Source organism: Jatropha curcas, chromosome 1, assembly GCF_041381405.1.
Source record: "Jatropha curcas cultivar XTBG-Jc1 chromosome 1, XTBG_Jcur_1.0, whole genome shotgun sequence".
NCBI classification, from domain to species: domain Eukaryota; kingdom Viridiplantae; phylum Streptophyta; class Magnoliopsida; order Malpighiales; family Euphorbiaceae; genus Jatropha; species Jatropha curcas.
The window spans coordinates 15,086,933-15,105,611 of record NC_143151.1 but is presented as its reverse complement, the minus strand read 5'-3'; the positions used below and the strand labels follow the sequence as shown (position 1 = coordinate 15,105,611).

Here is an 18,679-nt window from a genome sequence, read left to right as displayed (position 1 = left end):
TTAATATAGACAAAAATCAACAAGAAATTAATTATAAAAAATTAAATAAGTATAAAACAACAAGCAGTACACACGTTGAAAAGAAAAACACTAAGGTACATACTAAATTTATAACTCGTGATGAATACTAAATTTACAAAATTAAAACGGACATTTAATAACTCATAATAAATACAGTACTCATTCATGCAATCAATCAGTCCAGAAAACCACTCTCGTGGACTATTTGTGAAATCACACACTTCCATTAACATTCACAAACCATATTATCTTGCAAAACAAGTTCATATATTCATATATATAATAATATGCAGCAGGTATACAACCGGTAATGACCAAAGTGTGTATTAAGAGCTCAAAACAGTTCTTTTCAATCGACCAAAGAGTCTCTGTTCGGTCGAAAAATTGGTAGTAGATCCTCTTACATTCCATTAGCATCAAGGGAGTTAACTGCACAAGTAAATCAGTAAAACAAGCAAAGGAGAAAGTCTGATGTAAACAGAAAGTTAGACTTTCCAGGAATAAAATTTTTACCATACCATAATATGAAAAAGTATAAGCTTTATATTAAATTTTGCATATCTCATTGCACATGAGAAGTAACGTCGTATGCTTGTGTGCAAAGGAAGAGTAAGTGTGAAGAATGATGATTATAATTATTTTCCAGGTGACATGAGAAATTCTCTTATTTTTCATCATCACCCCAAGCATCCTCAATCATTTTTTGTCTTGTAATGATGCGATTCTTTCTTGCCTCTTCCTGATTCTTCAACTCAATAGAACCAAAAGCTCTAGAAGGTAACTTCATTCCCATTCCTTGTGCAATCAACCGCTGGGCAGTTCTTGTTGACGTTTGTGGCCTTCGACGAGGAGGTTCCATATCTGAAGAAAGAACAATGTAATTGTCGTTAAATACTAACATAGTCCAAAGCATTATGGAAGGTAAATGAACAGCTTTTAATCCCCAAGCAAAATACAAACACAATTTTAGTTTTTTAGCTCAGTAAGATGATTAATAGACACATTCTCAAAGTCCATCCAACCGCCAAAACTGCTCTCTTGCAATAAGAAGCTTTGACTCTTGGCAAACAGGGAGATAACCAGTTTGCAGGAATGGAACTTGATAAAGTGCACGAGAAACAAGAATTTCAAACATGAAAAAAAATGGAGAAAGGAAAACAGATAACTTTTAATATGACCAGTACGTAGCAGAATCTTGTTCCATGTGGTCCCAGTCAAACTGTTACATGATAATCGACAAGTTCTGTGCAGCCCTGTTTGGCATAAATGAATTGTACTAAAATTTATGAAACTGATTTGGAAGTTACCTAAACTGAATTGTATCAATTTGAAAATGAGTTTCACACTTCAAATTTATATAACAAACAAGTTGTAAGGAGCTTATTGAAATTAAACATAAAAAACTTGGGGAACTAGAGCCCAACAATAATGAATCTGACCTCTGCTTGATGCCCTTTTGTTAGAGAGAAAGCACAGAAAAAGGGAAGAATACAGAAAAGAATGACACTGCCAAACAGAATCAATTCAAAACCCATCCCCATTCCCCAACCCTGAAAAATAAAACTAATAGTAATAATAAAATAAAAAGGTTTGAAAAATATTCGAATAGTTTATTCTAGCAGTTTCAAATAAAAGCTATAAAATTCAACATTTTCTGAAAAATGAAAAAAAAAACAAGAATCAGAGTTACATTTCATTAATTCATTCTAGGTTGGGCTTCCGAATAGCTCTTTTGAAATTATACCAACCATGTTGTATCTCTTGCTTTTGCATTGAACTTCTTTGAAATTCAGAAGAAACAAGAGTTCAGCAAGAAAATGTACCTCTAGCTGGGATTGAACCCAGAAGGATATCATCCTCATCAAGAATACGCACTGTAAATGGACACTGAACATGATTCTGCGCCTCAAGAGCTGCAGTAGAAGAAATAGAATCACATTTATTAGAATAACCAATTATGGAAAATTAATAGAAAGGCAAACTTCATAGAAAGCACAATACAGGGAGCAAGTTGCTAGTTTTTGAATGATGAGTATAAAAATGCTTCATGTAATCAGCCAAACTACCATCGCCCAAGAAAACAAAGACAGATCACCTCCCATGTCCGTCCTTATGTCTGAGACTCCGAACTGAACCAACAAAGTTGGTAGAAAACCTATTTGCCAATGCAGCTAAATCCATGAATATTTGATACACTTGTAGCCACAGAAATTCCAAATATTAATTCTCAATAAGCTATCACTGAGATGAATCCAATTACAAGGCACAGCCACACAGCACATTAATTCCTTGTTGGTGGATTTCAGAGACCAATTACATACCGCCATGATGCATCTTCAGCAAGAATATTAGTAATAAAGCACGCTAGTTGGTGCCACAACTAGTTTAAGATGAAAAATTATGGCACTGCATTTAATCATATAACATGAGAAGTCAGTTAATTCCAGTTACCAATTGATGGTGTTTGGAAAACCGCAAGTGCCACTGTATCATTGACCCAGCGAATGACAACTCCATGATCTGTGTAGTCCTGGAAAAGCTTCTCAAGCTCTATTGTCCTTGTACTCGGAGGAAAGTCGGCGAGAACAAGAATATGACGTGTACCATATTTAGCTGGAGCCAAATTTGCACAAAGGATGTTAAGTGATGCATATCATCAGTCAGTCTCATGTTGAATTGAACAGAAACAGTATTAATCACAAAATTTGCACAGAGAACCTTAAATGATGCATATCATCAGTCACAGTCTCATGTTGAATTGAACAAGTGAAGTTAAAGTTCTCAAGGTTTTTTCCTTATCATCAGTCCCAATAAGTTCCAATCACTACAACGCTCATGTTTGGCATAAAGCTAATAAAAGCGTTCACATCAAACTAAGATGTAGTCACAGAGAGCCACATTTCTGTGGAAAGATGAGCAAAAGCTATCAAAATGGTGTAATGCCAAAAGGTTTACCCTTTATCCAATGGTAAGATAGCTCTAACATGAATGAAAGGTCATAAGTTCAAGCCACAAAATCAGCTTTCTTATCAAAAAGGAAAGATATTCTGCAATTTGGAAAGCCTTGTGCTTTATTTTGCATGTCTTATATGTCATAACAGAATCATGGAAAAATCTTCACTTTCATCTCAGCATGCAAGAGAGATCATACTTAGAGGACACTAAGCACAAAGAACAGCACTTGGTTGAGGTTGCATCAAATGAAACGAAGAAAAGGAACAATAAAGTAATTATGTAGGAGGCCAAGTGGATGCAGTTCATGAAAAATGTGGAAGTTACTTGATTGAATTAATAGTTTTGAAGATTTATACTTCTGTTATTAAAGGAGATTCAAACAACCTTTAGAATGTACAAGGTTTTTTAAAAAATAAAAATATTAAAAGAAAGAGGATAGAAAGATAAAGAGTTGGATGGTTTTGTTCAATCTTATGTAACTGTTGAAACAGGAATGAACATGTTTATCTTTCCTCCTATTCTTACATATCAACAATATTTAAATCTTGTTTGCCACTAAATCCATGTCAATTTCTTTTTAATTGGAATGTCGCTGAGACAGGAATGCATCTAAGTTAGTGTTCTTATTTCTGCTATACTTTTTTATGCTCAACACTTGTAATAAATACACCGTATCTAATTCAAATTGAAGTCCTATAAATTTGACCCTTCAACTTAAGTATTTTGTCCTCACATAAAATCCTGTTACATTTGTCTATGGTTAATATTTTCTTCACTTTCACCATCCTTTAAATAACAAAGCCAGGTATAACATAATTCTCTTTAACTAGTGACACCTTTTCCATTTTCTCTTCTACTGCTAAAATGGGGTAGGAATTAGTTAAAAATGGCTCTAATTTACCCTTGATTACAAATAAACTTGCCCCTTTCTTTTCTCCAACAAAAGATTATCAGCCTGCACTCATTGTGAATCAAAAGGTGCTAAAGTTAATTTTCTCCCATCCTTTGTTAAAGAAGAAGTTCCTTTGATTCTATTATGAAGAGCAAATCTGTTAACATGCCATTTTATGTAGTCAATCTTACCTCACTACCTTCATTTAGCCACTAAAGCTTGTATGGATGAGGGTATATGGTGGTAGATAATCCTAGTCTTTCCACAAAGTAAGCAGAAGCTATATTTATGCAACTATCTTCATCAATATTAACTCTACTAACTGAGAAACGTGATTTTGAAATGAATAATTTGAGGCTTACAATGTATTGATTTTGTATTCATTTGCTCACTTTTGCACAAATTGTCATCCTCTTTATCGCCAGAAAATGACATATAAGATTGCCTATCACTATAAAGTTTGTCCTGCTTATACGAGAATGTTCCCCTTCCACGTCGCTTAGGGCCTTGAACTTTATTATCTTCAAGTGAAAGATTTGATACACTAGGTAAGCTTGGTTGGAAGAGTAATTCATTCGGTGCCCAATCTGCAATAGCTTCCCAATCTGTGATACACCACAGCATGATTTAGAACATATATAAAATATGTGATTTCCAGAACAGCTTTAACAAGACAAAGGAACACATTCAAACTGAGAATATAACAACATAAGAATGTAAGTTTAAATTTGGGAAATTAACCTAATTCTTAAAAATAAATAAAATAGAACCGCCGCCCCACTCCAAACATATGTTTATAATCCTTGAACATGCAGCCATACATGTTAATTTACAATTTAAGACCTAAAGTTAACATTGCATCCTTCAGCAACTAACCATGACCATCAAACTGATAGCATTCCAGATCCAAGCCCAAGGCCCTTTCAAGTTATTCCAAAAGGGGCAACAAAGAGAGTAGAAGAATATGGATTGGGAATCAAGAAAGTTTACCAAGTCAGGTGAATTAGTTTTGTATCTGTCTTTTTGCTGCAGGGGAAGATGTAGGGCTGTCAGTTTGCAACAAGTAAGCTAGAATAGGCTTGATTGTAGGTGGAACAATAATCATTAATTAGGTTTATAACCTTTGAATTAAAATTATGAGGAAAATAAGATGATTTACAATGCTACTAGTGCTGTCTATTTATAGTGATAAATCCTAACTAGACTAGGAATCCTAATTAAAGAAAGAATTAAAACTCTACTCCTATTTAGTGATAAAATAGTAAATCCTAATCAAATAAGGAAACGGAAAACTAATGCAAATCTGAAATAAAACAGTAAATTAAATAAAATCCTAGTTGTGCTAAGAATCCAATTAGGACTAGGATTGCTCCTGCATCATTCTCCCCGGGTTTGAAAAAGACTCGGCTCCGACGAGTAAACCTTAAAGATCCTTCAGGAATGCATAACTTATTCCCTTTGAATAAATAACCATCTTGCAATCGGTATGGCAGACTTTCAGCTTTTGAAGAATGCAGCAAATCAACCTTTATCTTGCCAAAACATGAATTTGAATCATACTGGTTTTTCAGATCTTCAAAACCGGTAATTTATGTGCTCAAAATTGACAAAATTAGGGATCTTCTGCTCAATGCATCAGCCGCAATATTAGATTGACCGGATTTATACTTTAGTGAGAAATTAAATTCATCAAGGAAAGAACTCCACTTAGCATGTCGATTGTTGAGTTTATTCAAAGATTTTAGATACCTCAAGGCCTGATGATCAGAAAAAACCACAAACTCACGATAAGCTAAGTAATGCTGCCAATGTCAAATAGCTCGTACCAAGGCATAAAACTCTAGATCATAAGTTGAGTAACGCTTCTTAGCTTCAGACAACTTCTTACTAAAAAACTCAAGAGGTCTGCCCACTTGGCTAAGAACAGCTCCAATCCCTTCATGTGAAGCATCACATTCGATAATAAATAATTTCTCAAAATCTAGAAGTGCAAGAACAGGTGCTCTAGTCATCAAAAACTTGATTCTTTCAAATGCTTTTTGTGCAAAATTTGTCCACTCAAACTTTTCTTCTTTCATAGATTCAATTATAGGACTCATAATTGAACTGAAATTTTGGATAAATCTCCTATAGAAAGAGGCCAAACCATGAAAGCTTCTAACTTCTTTGATGGATTGCGGTGCTGGCCATTCGGTAATTGCACGAACCTTTTCTGGATCTGGTTTTAATCCTTCAGCAGACACAATGTATCCTAAGAATACCACTTCTGGTTGTAGAAAACTACATTTTTCAGGTTTATGTGCAGCTGCTCTTGACGAAGTACTTCTAACACTTGTCACAAGTGTTTTAAATGATCTTCCTCGGTGCGGCATTCAAATAACCCATCTGATGTCTTAAAAGCTATTTTCCATTCATCACAATGCCTCATTCTAATTTGGTGATATCCACTTTTCAAATCAATTTTGGAAAACACTTTAGAACCCACTAGTTGATCAAGCATATCCTCCAATCTTGGTATTGGAAAGCGATATTTGATTGTAATCTTATTTATAGCACGACTATCCACACACATTCTCCAAGAACCGTCTTTCTTTGGTGTTAATAAGGCTAGGCAGGCACATGGACTTTTACTTTCACACACTAGACCTTTTCCAATAATTCCTTAACCTGTCTTTCTATTTCAGCTCGCTGTAAAGTAGGCATTTGGTGTGCATGTTGGATGCTTCTTAACGGTGGCAAGTTTTTTGGTAAAGCTACTCCTGGTACCAAATCAATAGCATGTTGGATGCTTCTTAAGGGTGGCAAGCTTTTCAGTACATCTTCACTAATCAACTCCTTGAATTCCTGCAATAATCGTTGAATTTCAAAGGAATATTCAACTGATTTTTCAACCTGGTCAGCTCCTATCAGTTTGCTCACTAAGGCATACGTGACTCCCACCTCACTATGCTCAGCTGCAAATTCTTTAACACTTACAAGCCCATTTAATTTACTAGTTGCAGCTCCTTTATTTGCTATTTGCCTTGTTTCTTCCTTGAGAGGATGCAAAGTGTACTTCTTGTTGTCCTTGTAGAACGAATAAGTATTAGGCCTTGTCTTATGGTCCATATCATGATCATACAACCAAGGTCATCCCACTAGAATATGCCCAACATCCATTGGTACTACATCACATAGTGCTTCATCTGCCAAGTCATCTCTCATTGTGAATTGCACTAAGCATTAAGATGTTACTCATATCTCGTGTCCTTTCTTCAACCAACCTACTTTGTATGGATGAGGACGTTTTGTTGTAGGAAGCTTTAATTTTTCTACAGGCTCCTTTGATATTATATTTTCCATACTTCCTCCATCAATGACTAAATTACACACTTTGCCTTCACAAATAACACATGTACAGAAAATGCTATGCCTCCTCCAATCTTCTTTTCCTTCTTTGTTCATGGCTATCATGACTGTTCGAACAACTAAAGACTCACCTTGAGCTGGATGAACATTAATTTCTTCTACTTCCTCATCATATTCATCAAAAAAAGGGCCTAGGTCTCCGTCATACTCGGCTGAATTCACCCTACTTTGTTGACAAATGAATAAAGTATGTCCTTTTCTCCACAAGTAAAACAACGAACTTGAGAATTGTTGCCTCTCCTTATAGACGAACCAAAATTGTTTTGTCCACCATAAGGTACTATACCTTTCCCTTTATCGTTCCTATCAACACAGGTTGTCTCTTCATTGTATTTATTAGTAGCGGCAGCCTCTTTCCCGCTTCGTTGAGTTGTTTGAATCTCTCTTGCAGCTCCGAAATTATTTTGCCAATTGCTTCTATTTATGGGCCTTCTAGCACCGTAACAAGAAACTCACTTTTCAGCTGCTAAGGCATATTGGCGAGCATCTTCAAGATTGTGTAATCAAACTATGCCCATTTCATCTCTAAGGGACTGATTTAAACCAGCAAGGTAGCAAGAGGTAATTTGTTCATTACTTTCAGATATTCCAACTCGAATGGACAAATTATTAAATTCTGCAGTGTACTCTTCAAGTAGTGGAACCTTTCATATAGTTCCATAGCGTAATCAGCTGCTAAAAATTCCTTCCTTAGCTTAGTTTTCATGTGCTCCCACTTGCTGATTTTAAGCTTTCCTTGTCGTGCACGCTGCTCCTCAACTCTCTTCCACCATTGAAGTGCAGTACTCTTTAATTTAAGCTTTACAAAAAGCACTTTTCGAGTTTCAACCATTGGTTTCCATTCAAAATAATTTTCTAAACTAGTTTCCCAATCTAAATAGTCTTCGGCATGCGATTTCCCATGAAAATCAGCAACTTCAATTTTAACTTCTCCACTATTTAAATCAAGAGCATGAAGTAACCGCTCTTCCAATCTGCCTTGTGCTGCTGGATTTGCAAGTCCAGCTTCATGAAAGGGGTTTACGTCCTCGACTTCCTCTTCACTCTCAAGAGCTTCTTGAAAATCAAGGTTTTGGTGGTTGCCTTCCAGAGTCTCCATTCGAGCTTCCACGGGTTAATGACGCTGCGAGGCTTGTACAGCCCGGGTCAAGTCCTTGTATTGCTTGTAAACAGGCCAAATCTAAGTCTATGCCTCATGGATTATACATGCCTTTACCTGTTCCTAGTTCACCTTGAATTGATATATTTATGGACCTTGTGCTTGGATTACCTAGGACTAGGCGTGATAAAGACAGTATATTTGTAGTTGTTGATAGATTTAGCAAGATGGCTCATTTCATTCCTTGTCATAAAACTGATGATGCCAATAATGTTGCTGATCTATTCTTTAGAGAAGTGGTAAGGTTTCATGGGGTGCCACGAACTATAGTTTCTGATAGGGATGCAAAGTTCCTTTCACACTTTTGGAGAGTTTTGTGGGGTAAGTTTGGTACTAAATTACTTTATTCTACCACTTGTCATCCACAAATAGATGGACAAACTGAGGTTGTGAATAGAACTTTAGGAACCTTGCTTGTGTTATTGTGGGTAAAAACTTAAAAACTTGCTTGTGCTATTGTGGGTAAAAACTTGAAAACTTGGGAAGATTGTTTGCCATTCATTGAGTTCGCATATCATCGTAGCATACATTGTACTTCAGGTTTCAATCCATTCGAGCTTGTTTATGGTTTTAACCCACTAACTGTGTTAGATCTTGTTCCTTAACCTTTAAATGAACTTTCTAATTTAGATGGTGTTCAAAAGGCAGAGTTGGTGAAATCTTTACATGAGAAGGCTAGAGCCAACATAGAAAAGAGGAACAAGCAATATGCTGATAGAGCAAACAAGGGCAGGAAGAAGCTGGTGTTTGCGCCAGGTGATTGGGTTTGGGTACATTTTCGCAAGGAAAGGTTTCCCAACCAAAGGAAGACTAAGCTCGATGCACGTGCAGATGGTCCGTTTCAAGTCTTGGAGCGCATCAATGACAATGCCTACAAGATAGACTTGCCAAGTGAGTATGGTGTTTCTGCCACTTTCAATATTAGTGATTTGTCAATGTCTCCTTTTGACATTGATGCAGATTTGAGGACAAATCTTTTTAAAGAAGGGGGGATGATACGGATCCACCATCACTCATCCATGGAGTCCAAGGGAACAAAAAGAACAACATAGAAAATCCATAAATGCTTCCTAGTGGACCAATTACAAGAAGTCATACAAAGAGATATGGGGCAGCCATGTCCTTATATGTTCAAGACCAAGTTACACAAGAGCTTCATGATCTTGCTTTCAACAAGTGTTGTGTGGAACTTGAAGGCACACCTAGACTTCTTACATTATTGGAGGCATATGTTGATGGTTTAGCACGCCCTGGCCATACTAGAGCGTAACTTTGGCGTAATAAGTTAGCCCATTTGTGTTAGTTTTGAGTTATAATGTTGTTAATGGGTTGGGCCACCAATAAATTGGGCCACCCTTTTATTTTTATCCTTAGTTGGTTTGGATTAATTATTCATTATCCTTAGTTGGTTTGGATTAATTATTCCTTATCCTTAGTTTGTTTGGATTAGTTATTCCTTATCCTTAGTTGGATTGGATTAATTAGTCCTTATCCTTAGTTGGTTTAGATTAGTTAAATCCTTATCCTTAGTTGATTTAGATTAATTATTCTAAATCCTTTAAGCATCACGTTCTTTAGATCTAGTATAAATAGCTTTGTTATGTAGTTAAACAAATCATTCAATGAATTAATAAATCTTCAGATTTGTTCATGCTTTTGGCGTGTTCTTTGATTAGAGTGATTGTGAGATTGCTTTCCTCTAATTGCATCAAGAATCAAGGTAAACTTATCAATTTATTTGTGGCGTTTATCTTATTCTTTTACTCTATTATTGGTGTTCTTGCTTCCTTAAACTTTGGGTGCTATAGAGGGGAGTTTAGTTTGATCTTTGAACTATTCCAAATCTTGTCATAGAGTTCTTGGAATTAATTTCCATAGGGTTCCGCGTCAATTAATGATAAGGGACTGGACCCCTAACTTCACCCCAAAAGCTAGCTCGTAGAGGAAGGACTGAACCCATCCTTATACACTAGCCCAGGATGTACTCCGCTGGTGATGTGGGACGCATCATCCCCACCCCCATAAGACCCGACTGCCTCAGTCGGCGTTCTGACGAACCCCATGAGACACCAACCCTACGGAGCCAGAGCTCTGATACCAAATGATATGGATCTGGACCCCTAATTTCGCCCCAAAGCTAGCTCGTAGGGGAAGGACTGAACTCAGCCTTATACACTTGCCCAGGATGTACTCTGCGGGCGATGTGGGACGCATCAGTATCTCAGCTATTTCATCTTTTTGGGGCTGATTGCCTCTGCCTCTGCCTTTGGCTCTTCCAACCATGGTTTAATTCAAACAAAAAAAGAATCCTAGGATCTGTTTTTGTGCTCTGATACCAGTTGATGCAGGGGAATCAGTTTTCAACAAGTAAGCTAGAATAGGGTTGATTGTAGGTGGAACAGTAATCAGTAATTAGGTTTATAACCTTTGAATTAAAATTATGAGGAAAATAAGATGATTTACAATGCTACTAGTGCTGTCTATTTATAGTGATAAATCCTAACTAGACTAGGAATCCAAATTAAAGAAAGAATTAAAACTCTACTCTTATTCAATGATAAAATAGTAAATCCTAATCAAATAAAGAAATGGAAAACTAATGCAAATCTGAAATAAAACAGTAAATTAAATAAAATCCTAGTTGTGCTAGGAATCCAATTAGGACTAGAATTGCTCCTACACGGGAGGGTATCTTTTGAGCATTCAGTTATTCTGGGCAGTATATCTGCACGGGCTAGGCCAGTGGGTTGCTTGCAACCATTTTTGTTTTTTCCTTCTTATGATTGTAATTCTGTTTTCCCTTTGTTTTCAAGAACATTGACCAACAGCTTTATTCACATATATGGCTTAATACAAATCTTTCTTCTCCCTTATTCAATCCAGAATTCTCTTAATTTTCATTGAGTATATTGTTTGCGTCGTTCTTAACTCTAACACAAACCATCTATCACCCACTGCAGTTGGTAGTCAAATTAGAAGAACAATCAGTTGACGATGCTTACTTATAAATACAGCTAATATGGAGAACCTTTAAGCAAAGGACTCTTGCATATAACATGTCAGTAACCTTCAGCAACTAGTAATGGTGTTACAGCCCTATATCTAAGCATGTTTTTATGCAGAGAAGGAAATCAAGAAAATTCAAATTCAAATTCAAAAGCTCAAAAATTTTTAAATTCTGGTCTAGATTTTACATAAGATTTATTTTGGATGTTATAGTATACTTCTAGTCCTTTTAATGTTATATTTATATATCTACTTTAATAAATAAGTTGCTAGTAGTGCTGTCAGAAGCACTAATGTCACGGAGATAGGATTTTGCTATGCCTATCCGTGCGGCACTTAGTCGCCTTTGGTTGCTAGGACGAGCTAAGTAAGCCTTTGGGATTGTAATGCAGCGGAAATGAGAACTAAGTAGAGAAGAGAACACAAGAGAGCTTTGTTGTAGAACTCTTACTACCCAAATGCTTTGTATTACATGAATTGCTTGGCTAAGCTTGGTTTTCTTGGTTGATTTACAAATGAAGTGAGGGGTGGTATTTATAGCCACTTCCACCTCCTCAATGGACGGTTATGATTTAGCCTACACGAATCAATGGTCTAGATTACATAGAGAGTTCTAGAATAATGTAGACACTACACAAAATATCTCCTTGTGTGGAGTAGTGTGGAGAAGTGTAGAGAATTCTAGAATGCGGGCTTGGGTTCTCTCAAGCCTTGTTATATTATGGCAGCCCAATTGGCACCTCTCTAATGCCTTGCCTATAAATTGCTAGGTTGCCTTGCATTCTTGCGCAGCTTGCAGTGCGGGGCGTAACATCCTCCCCCACTTGATTCAGCGACGTCCTCGTCGCGCTATGAGCTTCGTGCTCTTTTGCTTGTCCTTGAACTGCCAAAGAACCTCTTCATGCACCCAGCTAGCTTCAGATTCGGGCAAGTTCTTCCACTTGACCAAGTACTCGCGATAGCTCGGCACTCCGCGTCGCCATACTTCTCGTGAGTTGAGGATGCTGTCAACCTCCTTATTTGCTTTAGTAACAACAACTGGCGCTTTAGTGGTCTCGCCCTTTCTTGGATCTTTGCCATCTGCATGATAAGGTTTTAACATACTAGCATGGAAGACATTATGAATCTTCCACTCGGTAGGCAGTTGGACTTGATATGCAGCCTTCCCTACTCGTTTGATGATAGGGAATGGTCCCTCGTACTTCTTCACTGGCCCTTTTTGATCTTTTTGTAAGGACTTGAGCTGATTAGGGCAAAGTTTGACGAGTACCTTGTCTCCTTTGGCGTACTTCTTCGGTCGCCTCTTGGCCCATTTCTTTATAAACCGAACAGCCTTATTGAGACAAGCAAGAATCTCGTCTGCTTCCTTATGCCATTCTCTCACACGCTTGTGAGGTTTACGGGTGTCATCCCGTGGGTTGTTTTGTGAGGCGTTAGCACTGGTGTTGGCTAGCTTCGCCTTATGACTTGATGTGTCAGTGGCAACATCGGCCTTCTTTTGTTCTCCCAATTTTGGGGCCTTCCTTAGTTCTCCCGTCTTTGGAGGTGACTTTCGAGGAAAGGATTTGGCTGGCAGCTTAGCACTTGGCTCCAGCTCAACCTGGTGATTAACTTCCTTTTTAGGAGGTGTTTTTGGTGACTGTGGAGGTGTGATGTCTTTGGACTTATCCTCCATCGTTTCGGCAGACTTTGGCGAGGATTGCTCATGATTTGTCACTTCCTCCTCCTTGGGAGTGCGAAGAGATATGGCGCCTAAATATCGTACGGAACCTGTCTGGGCTTGGTGTTCCTCTGTCGCCTTCACTTCCTCCTCCTTGGGAGTGCGAAGAGATATTGCGCCCAAATATCGTAGGGAACCCATCTGGGCTTTGTGTTCCTCTGTCGCCTGTTTCTCCTTATTGCACTCAGTGACCATGGCATTCACTGCCTTTTTATAGATGTCACGCATCGTATTTATTTTCTCCTTATCGGGGCAATCTCTTGTCCAATGCGGCCCTCCACATAGGAAGCAAGGTTTAGGTCTGAAATTATGCTTCCTAAACTGCTTATCATGTCTTCCCTCGAGAGCTTTGGGCGAACCATCTTCCCTGCGATGATGGTCCTTCTCCTCGTCTTCACTCTCTCCCCCACTCTTGCTAGGAATGGGCTTGTTGTTCTCAACTCGGGTGGAGTAGTCTGTTAGAGTTTCAGCTACGGCAATAGCATCATCAAGTGTTTGCACGCTACGCCGCTCTAGCTCCACCTTCGCCCACTCTCTTAACCCATCTTTGAAGAAGAAGAGAGCATCTTTGTCGGACAAGTCGTCAATTTCCAACATAAGAGTGGTGAACTCCTTAATGTAATCGGAAAGGCTACCTCTTTGTTGTAGACGACGTAGTTTACCCCTTGCTTCAGTATCCGCATTATGAGGCACGAAGTGCTTTCGCAATTCGGACTTGAATTGCTCCCATGTATGGATGTTGCAAGTGCCTTTTTCTCGCTCCGCATGCTTCCTTCGCCACCATAACTGAGCAGCATCCCGAAGGAATGTGGGGGCATTGCCAATCTTAGCGGCATCATCATTTACCCCCATGGCCTCAAAGTACTGGTCAAGGCCAAAGAGAAAGTTTTCCACCATGGAGGCACTGCGCGTTCCATCATACGTCGCAGGCTTGGGTACTTTCAAACCATGTGCTACATGACTTGTGGTAGCACTAGTCGACGCAGGACTACTCATTCTTTGGTGCATCCGGCATTCAGAACGGATAGCATCTACTTCACCACGTAAGGCACTAAGTTCAGATTCAGTGAATGTACGTACCTCATTTATCCTACCAGCAAGGGTTTGAAGCTCCTCTTGTAGGGATCTACCAAGCTCGGTGATCATGCATTTGGCAGCTCGAATGATCTCTCCATTCTCCTGAACAACATTGTCGATTTGTTCGGAGAGTTCTCCCACAAAAGCTTCTTGAGAAGACACAGCTTGCTCAAGAGCTGCAAATCTTTGCTCCACATGATCCACGGGTGAGGTTCGTGCCTTAGACTTCCCCCTCTTAGATCGAGTGCGCACCGGCTCACGGCCTCGTACTGCCTCTGGCTGCTCGGGTTGTTGTTCCTCCGCAACAACCAATTGAGCTTTATCGTTTGCCATTGATCAAGGCAAAGGGCTTGGGACCTAGGACGGAACCTGCTCTGATACCACCTGTCACGGAGATAGGATTTTGCTATGCCTATCCGTGCGGCACTTAGTCGCCTTTGGTTGCTAGGACGAGCTAAGTAAGCCTTTGGGATTGTAATGCAGCGGAAATGAGAACTAAGTAGAGAAGAGAACACAAGAGAGCTTTGTTGTAGAACTCTTACTACCCAAATGCTTTGTATTACATGAATTGCTTGGCTAAGCTTGGTTTTCTTGGTTGATTTACAAATGAAGTGAGGGGTGGTATTTATAGCCACTTCCACCTCCTCAATGGACGGTTATGATTTAGCCTACACGAATCAATGGTCTAGATTACATAGAGAGTTCTAGAATAATGTAGACACTACACAAAATATCTCCTTGTGTGGAGTAGTGTGGAGAAGTGTAGAGAATTCTAGAATGCGGGCTTGGGTTCTCTCAAGCCTTGTTATATTATGGCAGCCCAATTGGCACCTCTCTAATGCCTTGCCTATAAATTGCTAGGTTGCCTTGCATTCTTGCGCAGCTTGCAGTGCGGGGCGTAACACTAAGCCTCCTTGAGGCAATAAGGTCCTCCATTGCCCAAGGCGCTAGGTGCTACTCTAGGCACTCACCAGAGTGAAGTGAAATTCTAAACAATGTAGAATTCTAAATTGGTTCCAATTACCAGCCACTTTCTTCTTTTTTCTTTTTTTTTTTTTTTTTCTCATCTGTCCTATTTAATTGTTAGATTTTGACCTAATTTTTAATGGTTGTCCATCTTTCCAATTTCCAGCCAGCTTTCTTTTTTTTTTTTTTTTCACATATTTGTACTTTTATTTAATTGCTAGAGTAGATTGACCTAATTATTTAATGGCCATCAACTTTCCAATTTCCAGCCAATTTCTTTTTTTTTTTTCCTTCCCTTATTCATATGTTAGATTTTGACCTAATTATTTAATAGCTATCTAACTTTCCAACTTCGAGCCACTTCCTTTTTTCCATATTGGAAACAGTCGATCTCAACTACTTTGGGACTAAGGCTTAGTTTTTGTTAGTTTATACATTAGATTTGACCTATAATGACTGTCCAACTTCCCAATTTCCCGCCACTCTCCTTTTTTATTTTTCCCCATACTTGTACTTCTATTAATTATTAACTTAATTTTTAATAGTTGTATAGGGAAACAGCAAAATAAGTTTAAGGCGCTCACCCAGCCCTCAGCTTGCCTTCCTGCGTCTTGGCGCCTAGGCGGCACCTACTTGAAGACGCCTCAATTAGAGGTATCAAAGGTGCCTACCCCTTGCCTCGCCTCGCCTCGCCTCTCTCCCTAGGCAATCGGGTGACAACACTGGTTGCCAGTAAAGAACCTATTTCTACTATAATCCAAGTGTCCATCCATCCAGTTAACTTTTCATGAATTAGGAATTTTGTTAAGTGACTACAATTACAATTACATATATAGCATTTTTGTTGTGGTATGGGTAGTTCTGGTGCTTCTAAAACCAAAAGAAATTCTAACAGACATCCAGATGGAAATACTTTAGCTTGCTTGACCCAAAAAATATAAATGATCTCATTTGCAATTTTTAAAATTACAAATAGAGGGATTTTTAGTGCTAAGTAACATATTGTCAGAGGGGAACAAAATGTCCCTGGTTGTGGCAGATGTCCATACCATGTTTGTGAGGAAATTCAAGAGCATATGATGAAGAAGGATGAAATTAAGATGGATGAAGAGTCAAATGACGCTAATCATGACCTTGTGTTTGACAATGGTCAATTAACATGAAGCAAGTTTCAAGAGCTGCTGGATTTGAAAAAGATGCCTACAATACTAGAGGAGGAAAGGCAAAAAAAAAAAATGATGTCTACATCATTCAAGTGTGCAAAAAAAAAAATCTTCTAGTTTGAGAATCAATACTCCTCTATTACTTAGAGATGAGGAAGAGGAACTTGACATTGGAAAGGCGTATCAACAGGATGAACAAGAGAACCATTGAAACAAGAAAAATTTGATGACAATGATGATGAGGGTGGTGAAAATGGAGATTATGTTACAATTAATGATGAGTAGTTGTTTAATTGTTGTGGTTGTTCTAGGGATATCAAAATTTAGGGGAATGTAGGATTATCATTATGGCTTGGGATTATAATATTTTTAGATCTATTTATGTTTTTTTTGAATTTCAAGAACATTGATCCTAGAATGTTAAATATTTTATGTTATTAGTTGATTAGTTGTCTTATGCAGGAATTGCCAAAGTAATAATATTATTTATTGTGCACTGCGTCAAGACTCAGTTGCACACCTGGACCTTGCAACAAGGCTCCAAAGCATTCTTTGCACCTTGCACCTTTAATAACTATGATTATATGCTATGTAGACTTATTTATATGAACCATTGAATACATCAACAAAAAAAATAATAATAATCAGTCATTGGCAATAAAACCTTACCATCATCTGAAGCCCCATTGCAAGGAGAAGCATCATCCATTGGCTTAGAGGATTCCTCAAGATGCTCTTCACAAAAACAATTACCAATTACTTCTCACAGTACTTCATATTCTTTAGCTGATTATAAATTTATAATGCTTTCCAAATAATACAAATATTTATTAGTTCTAACGAGAAAATATTAAGGAAAACAGAAATGTACCATCCATAGAAGCCCCATCACTAACTGCATCATTGCAAGACAAAGCAGCACTAAATTTTGGAACTTTTTCTTCTGTCAACTCTGTCTTTACATCTTCAGCATTGCTAAAGTAATATTAAAACAAGTAAATTCGATGTATTAAATTAACAAGAAAAATCCAGGGGAAAAAAAAAAGGTATCGAGTTCAAGGAATGCATAATCGCCATTTGGTTTTAAATTGTAAAAAACAAAATCTCAGTGTTTTTTTTTTTAATTCTGGTGAAAGGGTACCCAACAAATGGTTTCTAATAAAAGGGAAAAAAAACAACCTCTAACTCAATGGAATAAAAAATTAATAAAGGTAAATGGAGGGTATGGAAAAGAAATCAAAAGCAAGAGACAAAATAAAAAGCTTTTAGAAAACAACTCTCCAATTTACAAAATTTTCCACAATTACTTCTCTATCCATTTTCTGAGCGACCAAACAGAAAATAGAAGTGACTAGACAGTACCCAGAAGGGCGAGACCTAAGGGCTCGTTGTCTGAGAAGCGAAGCGCGAGAAAGAAGGTCATCGGATTTGAGAGAGAAGTGCTTGATGGAGTAAAGCTTGGATAATTCAGTAAGTGCTGAAGCCAATTGGAGATCACACGTTTCGGATGGGGCAAGGGCTTCGAGTTTCGAAACCAACGTTTCGAGGAGAGAAATTGCACCCTCCGTATCACCGGCTGTCACCAGATCTTCTACTTCCTCGCTCCAGGTTTGGTTGTGCTGTTCTTCTCTAACTTCGGCTTTTTCCATTTGTTTAATATGCGAGGGTAAATACAGCACTTGCAAGAGCTAAAGGCAGAAATTACATGCACAAAAATTTCTGCTTATGAAGGAGCAAACGATCTTCGCGTGTTTCAGATCACTCTCACATAATTTTCCAGTTGAGCCACGTGATGAAATTTTCCAGTGGTATCTCGGTTCTTCAATTTAAAATTTTCTTTAGTATTTGACTAGTTCTTTTTCTCGAATGTTTGTAATTCGTACTAGGTAATTTTTTTTTATCTAAAGCCCCGTGCTGTTGATGGATGATTTATTTTAGTAGTTGATTTTAAATTATACTAAGAAATTTAATTTAATTCTAAATAGGAAATTATTTAGTTATTTTAATTTTTCATTTGAATTAATATTAATTTAATATGATCTATATATATTTATATGAAAGCTAAAAAAAAAAGGTTTGAGACATTCTTTTCGTTCAGTATTATATTTTTCTTTTTTTAGAAAATTAGATGAAGACCCACATATTGCACGGGTTGCTCTATTTAATGCATATTGTACTTTGTTTCGAGAAATTTTTAATTTGTAACTTTATACCAAACAAATAATAAAAATAATTACAAGTTTTTTAGATAAATGAATTTAAGCTAAGCCTATTTAAATTTTTAAGTTTTTAAATTTACCTTTCACTTACAT

The 18,679-nt window shown here is 37.7% G+C and overlaps 1 protein-coding gene across 5 annotated transcripts; it reads right to left on the bottom strand.

Annotated features, from left to right (window-relative positions):
• Positions 1-546: 546 nt before the first annotated feature.
• Positions 547-18,263, bottom strand: LOC105639917 (coiled-coil protein). Of its 5 annotated transcripts, none has more exons than XM_089720421.1 (8): positions 17,730-18,254; positions 17,239-17,342; positions 17,037-17,102; positions 4,261-4,473; positions 2,473-2,634; positions 1,845-1,934; positions 1,188-1,274; positions 547-882 (listed from the first exon to the last, which is right to left on the bottom strand). In XM_089720421.1, exons 1-8 carry the CDS (start codon positions 18,014-18,016, stop codon positions 686-688), a joined length of 1,206 nt encoding a protein of 401 aa, XP_089576547.1. In that variant the 5' UTR covers positions 18,017-18,254; the 3' UTR covers positions 547-685. The 5 variants fall into 5 exon arrangements, with proteins under 5 accessions (XP_089576547.1, XP_089576543.1, XP_089576545.1 ...); XM_089720417.1 differs by having other exon boundaries at positions 4,231-4,473; positions 17,730-18,240; XM_089720419.1 differs by having other exon boundaries at positions 1,206-1,274; positions 4,231-4,473; positions 17,730-18,239.
• Between the last annotated feature and the right edge of the window lie 416 nt (positions 18,264-18,679).

Coding starts and splice junctions, on each gene's coding strand:
- LOC105639917 (XM_089720417.1), bottom strand. CDS start 18,016: ATGGAAAAAGCCGAAGTTAGAGAAGAACAGCACAACCAAACCTGGAGC. Junction 17,343..17,729: donor CTTAGGTCTCGCCCTTCTGG/GTACTGTCTAGT, acceptor ATATTACTTTAG/CAATGCTGAAGATGTAAAGA. Junction 17,103..17,238: donor TGATGGGGCTTCTATGGATG/GTACATTTCTGT, acceptor GTTTTTGTGAAG/AGCATCTTGAGGAATCCTCT.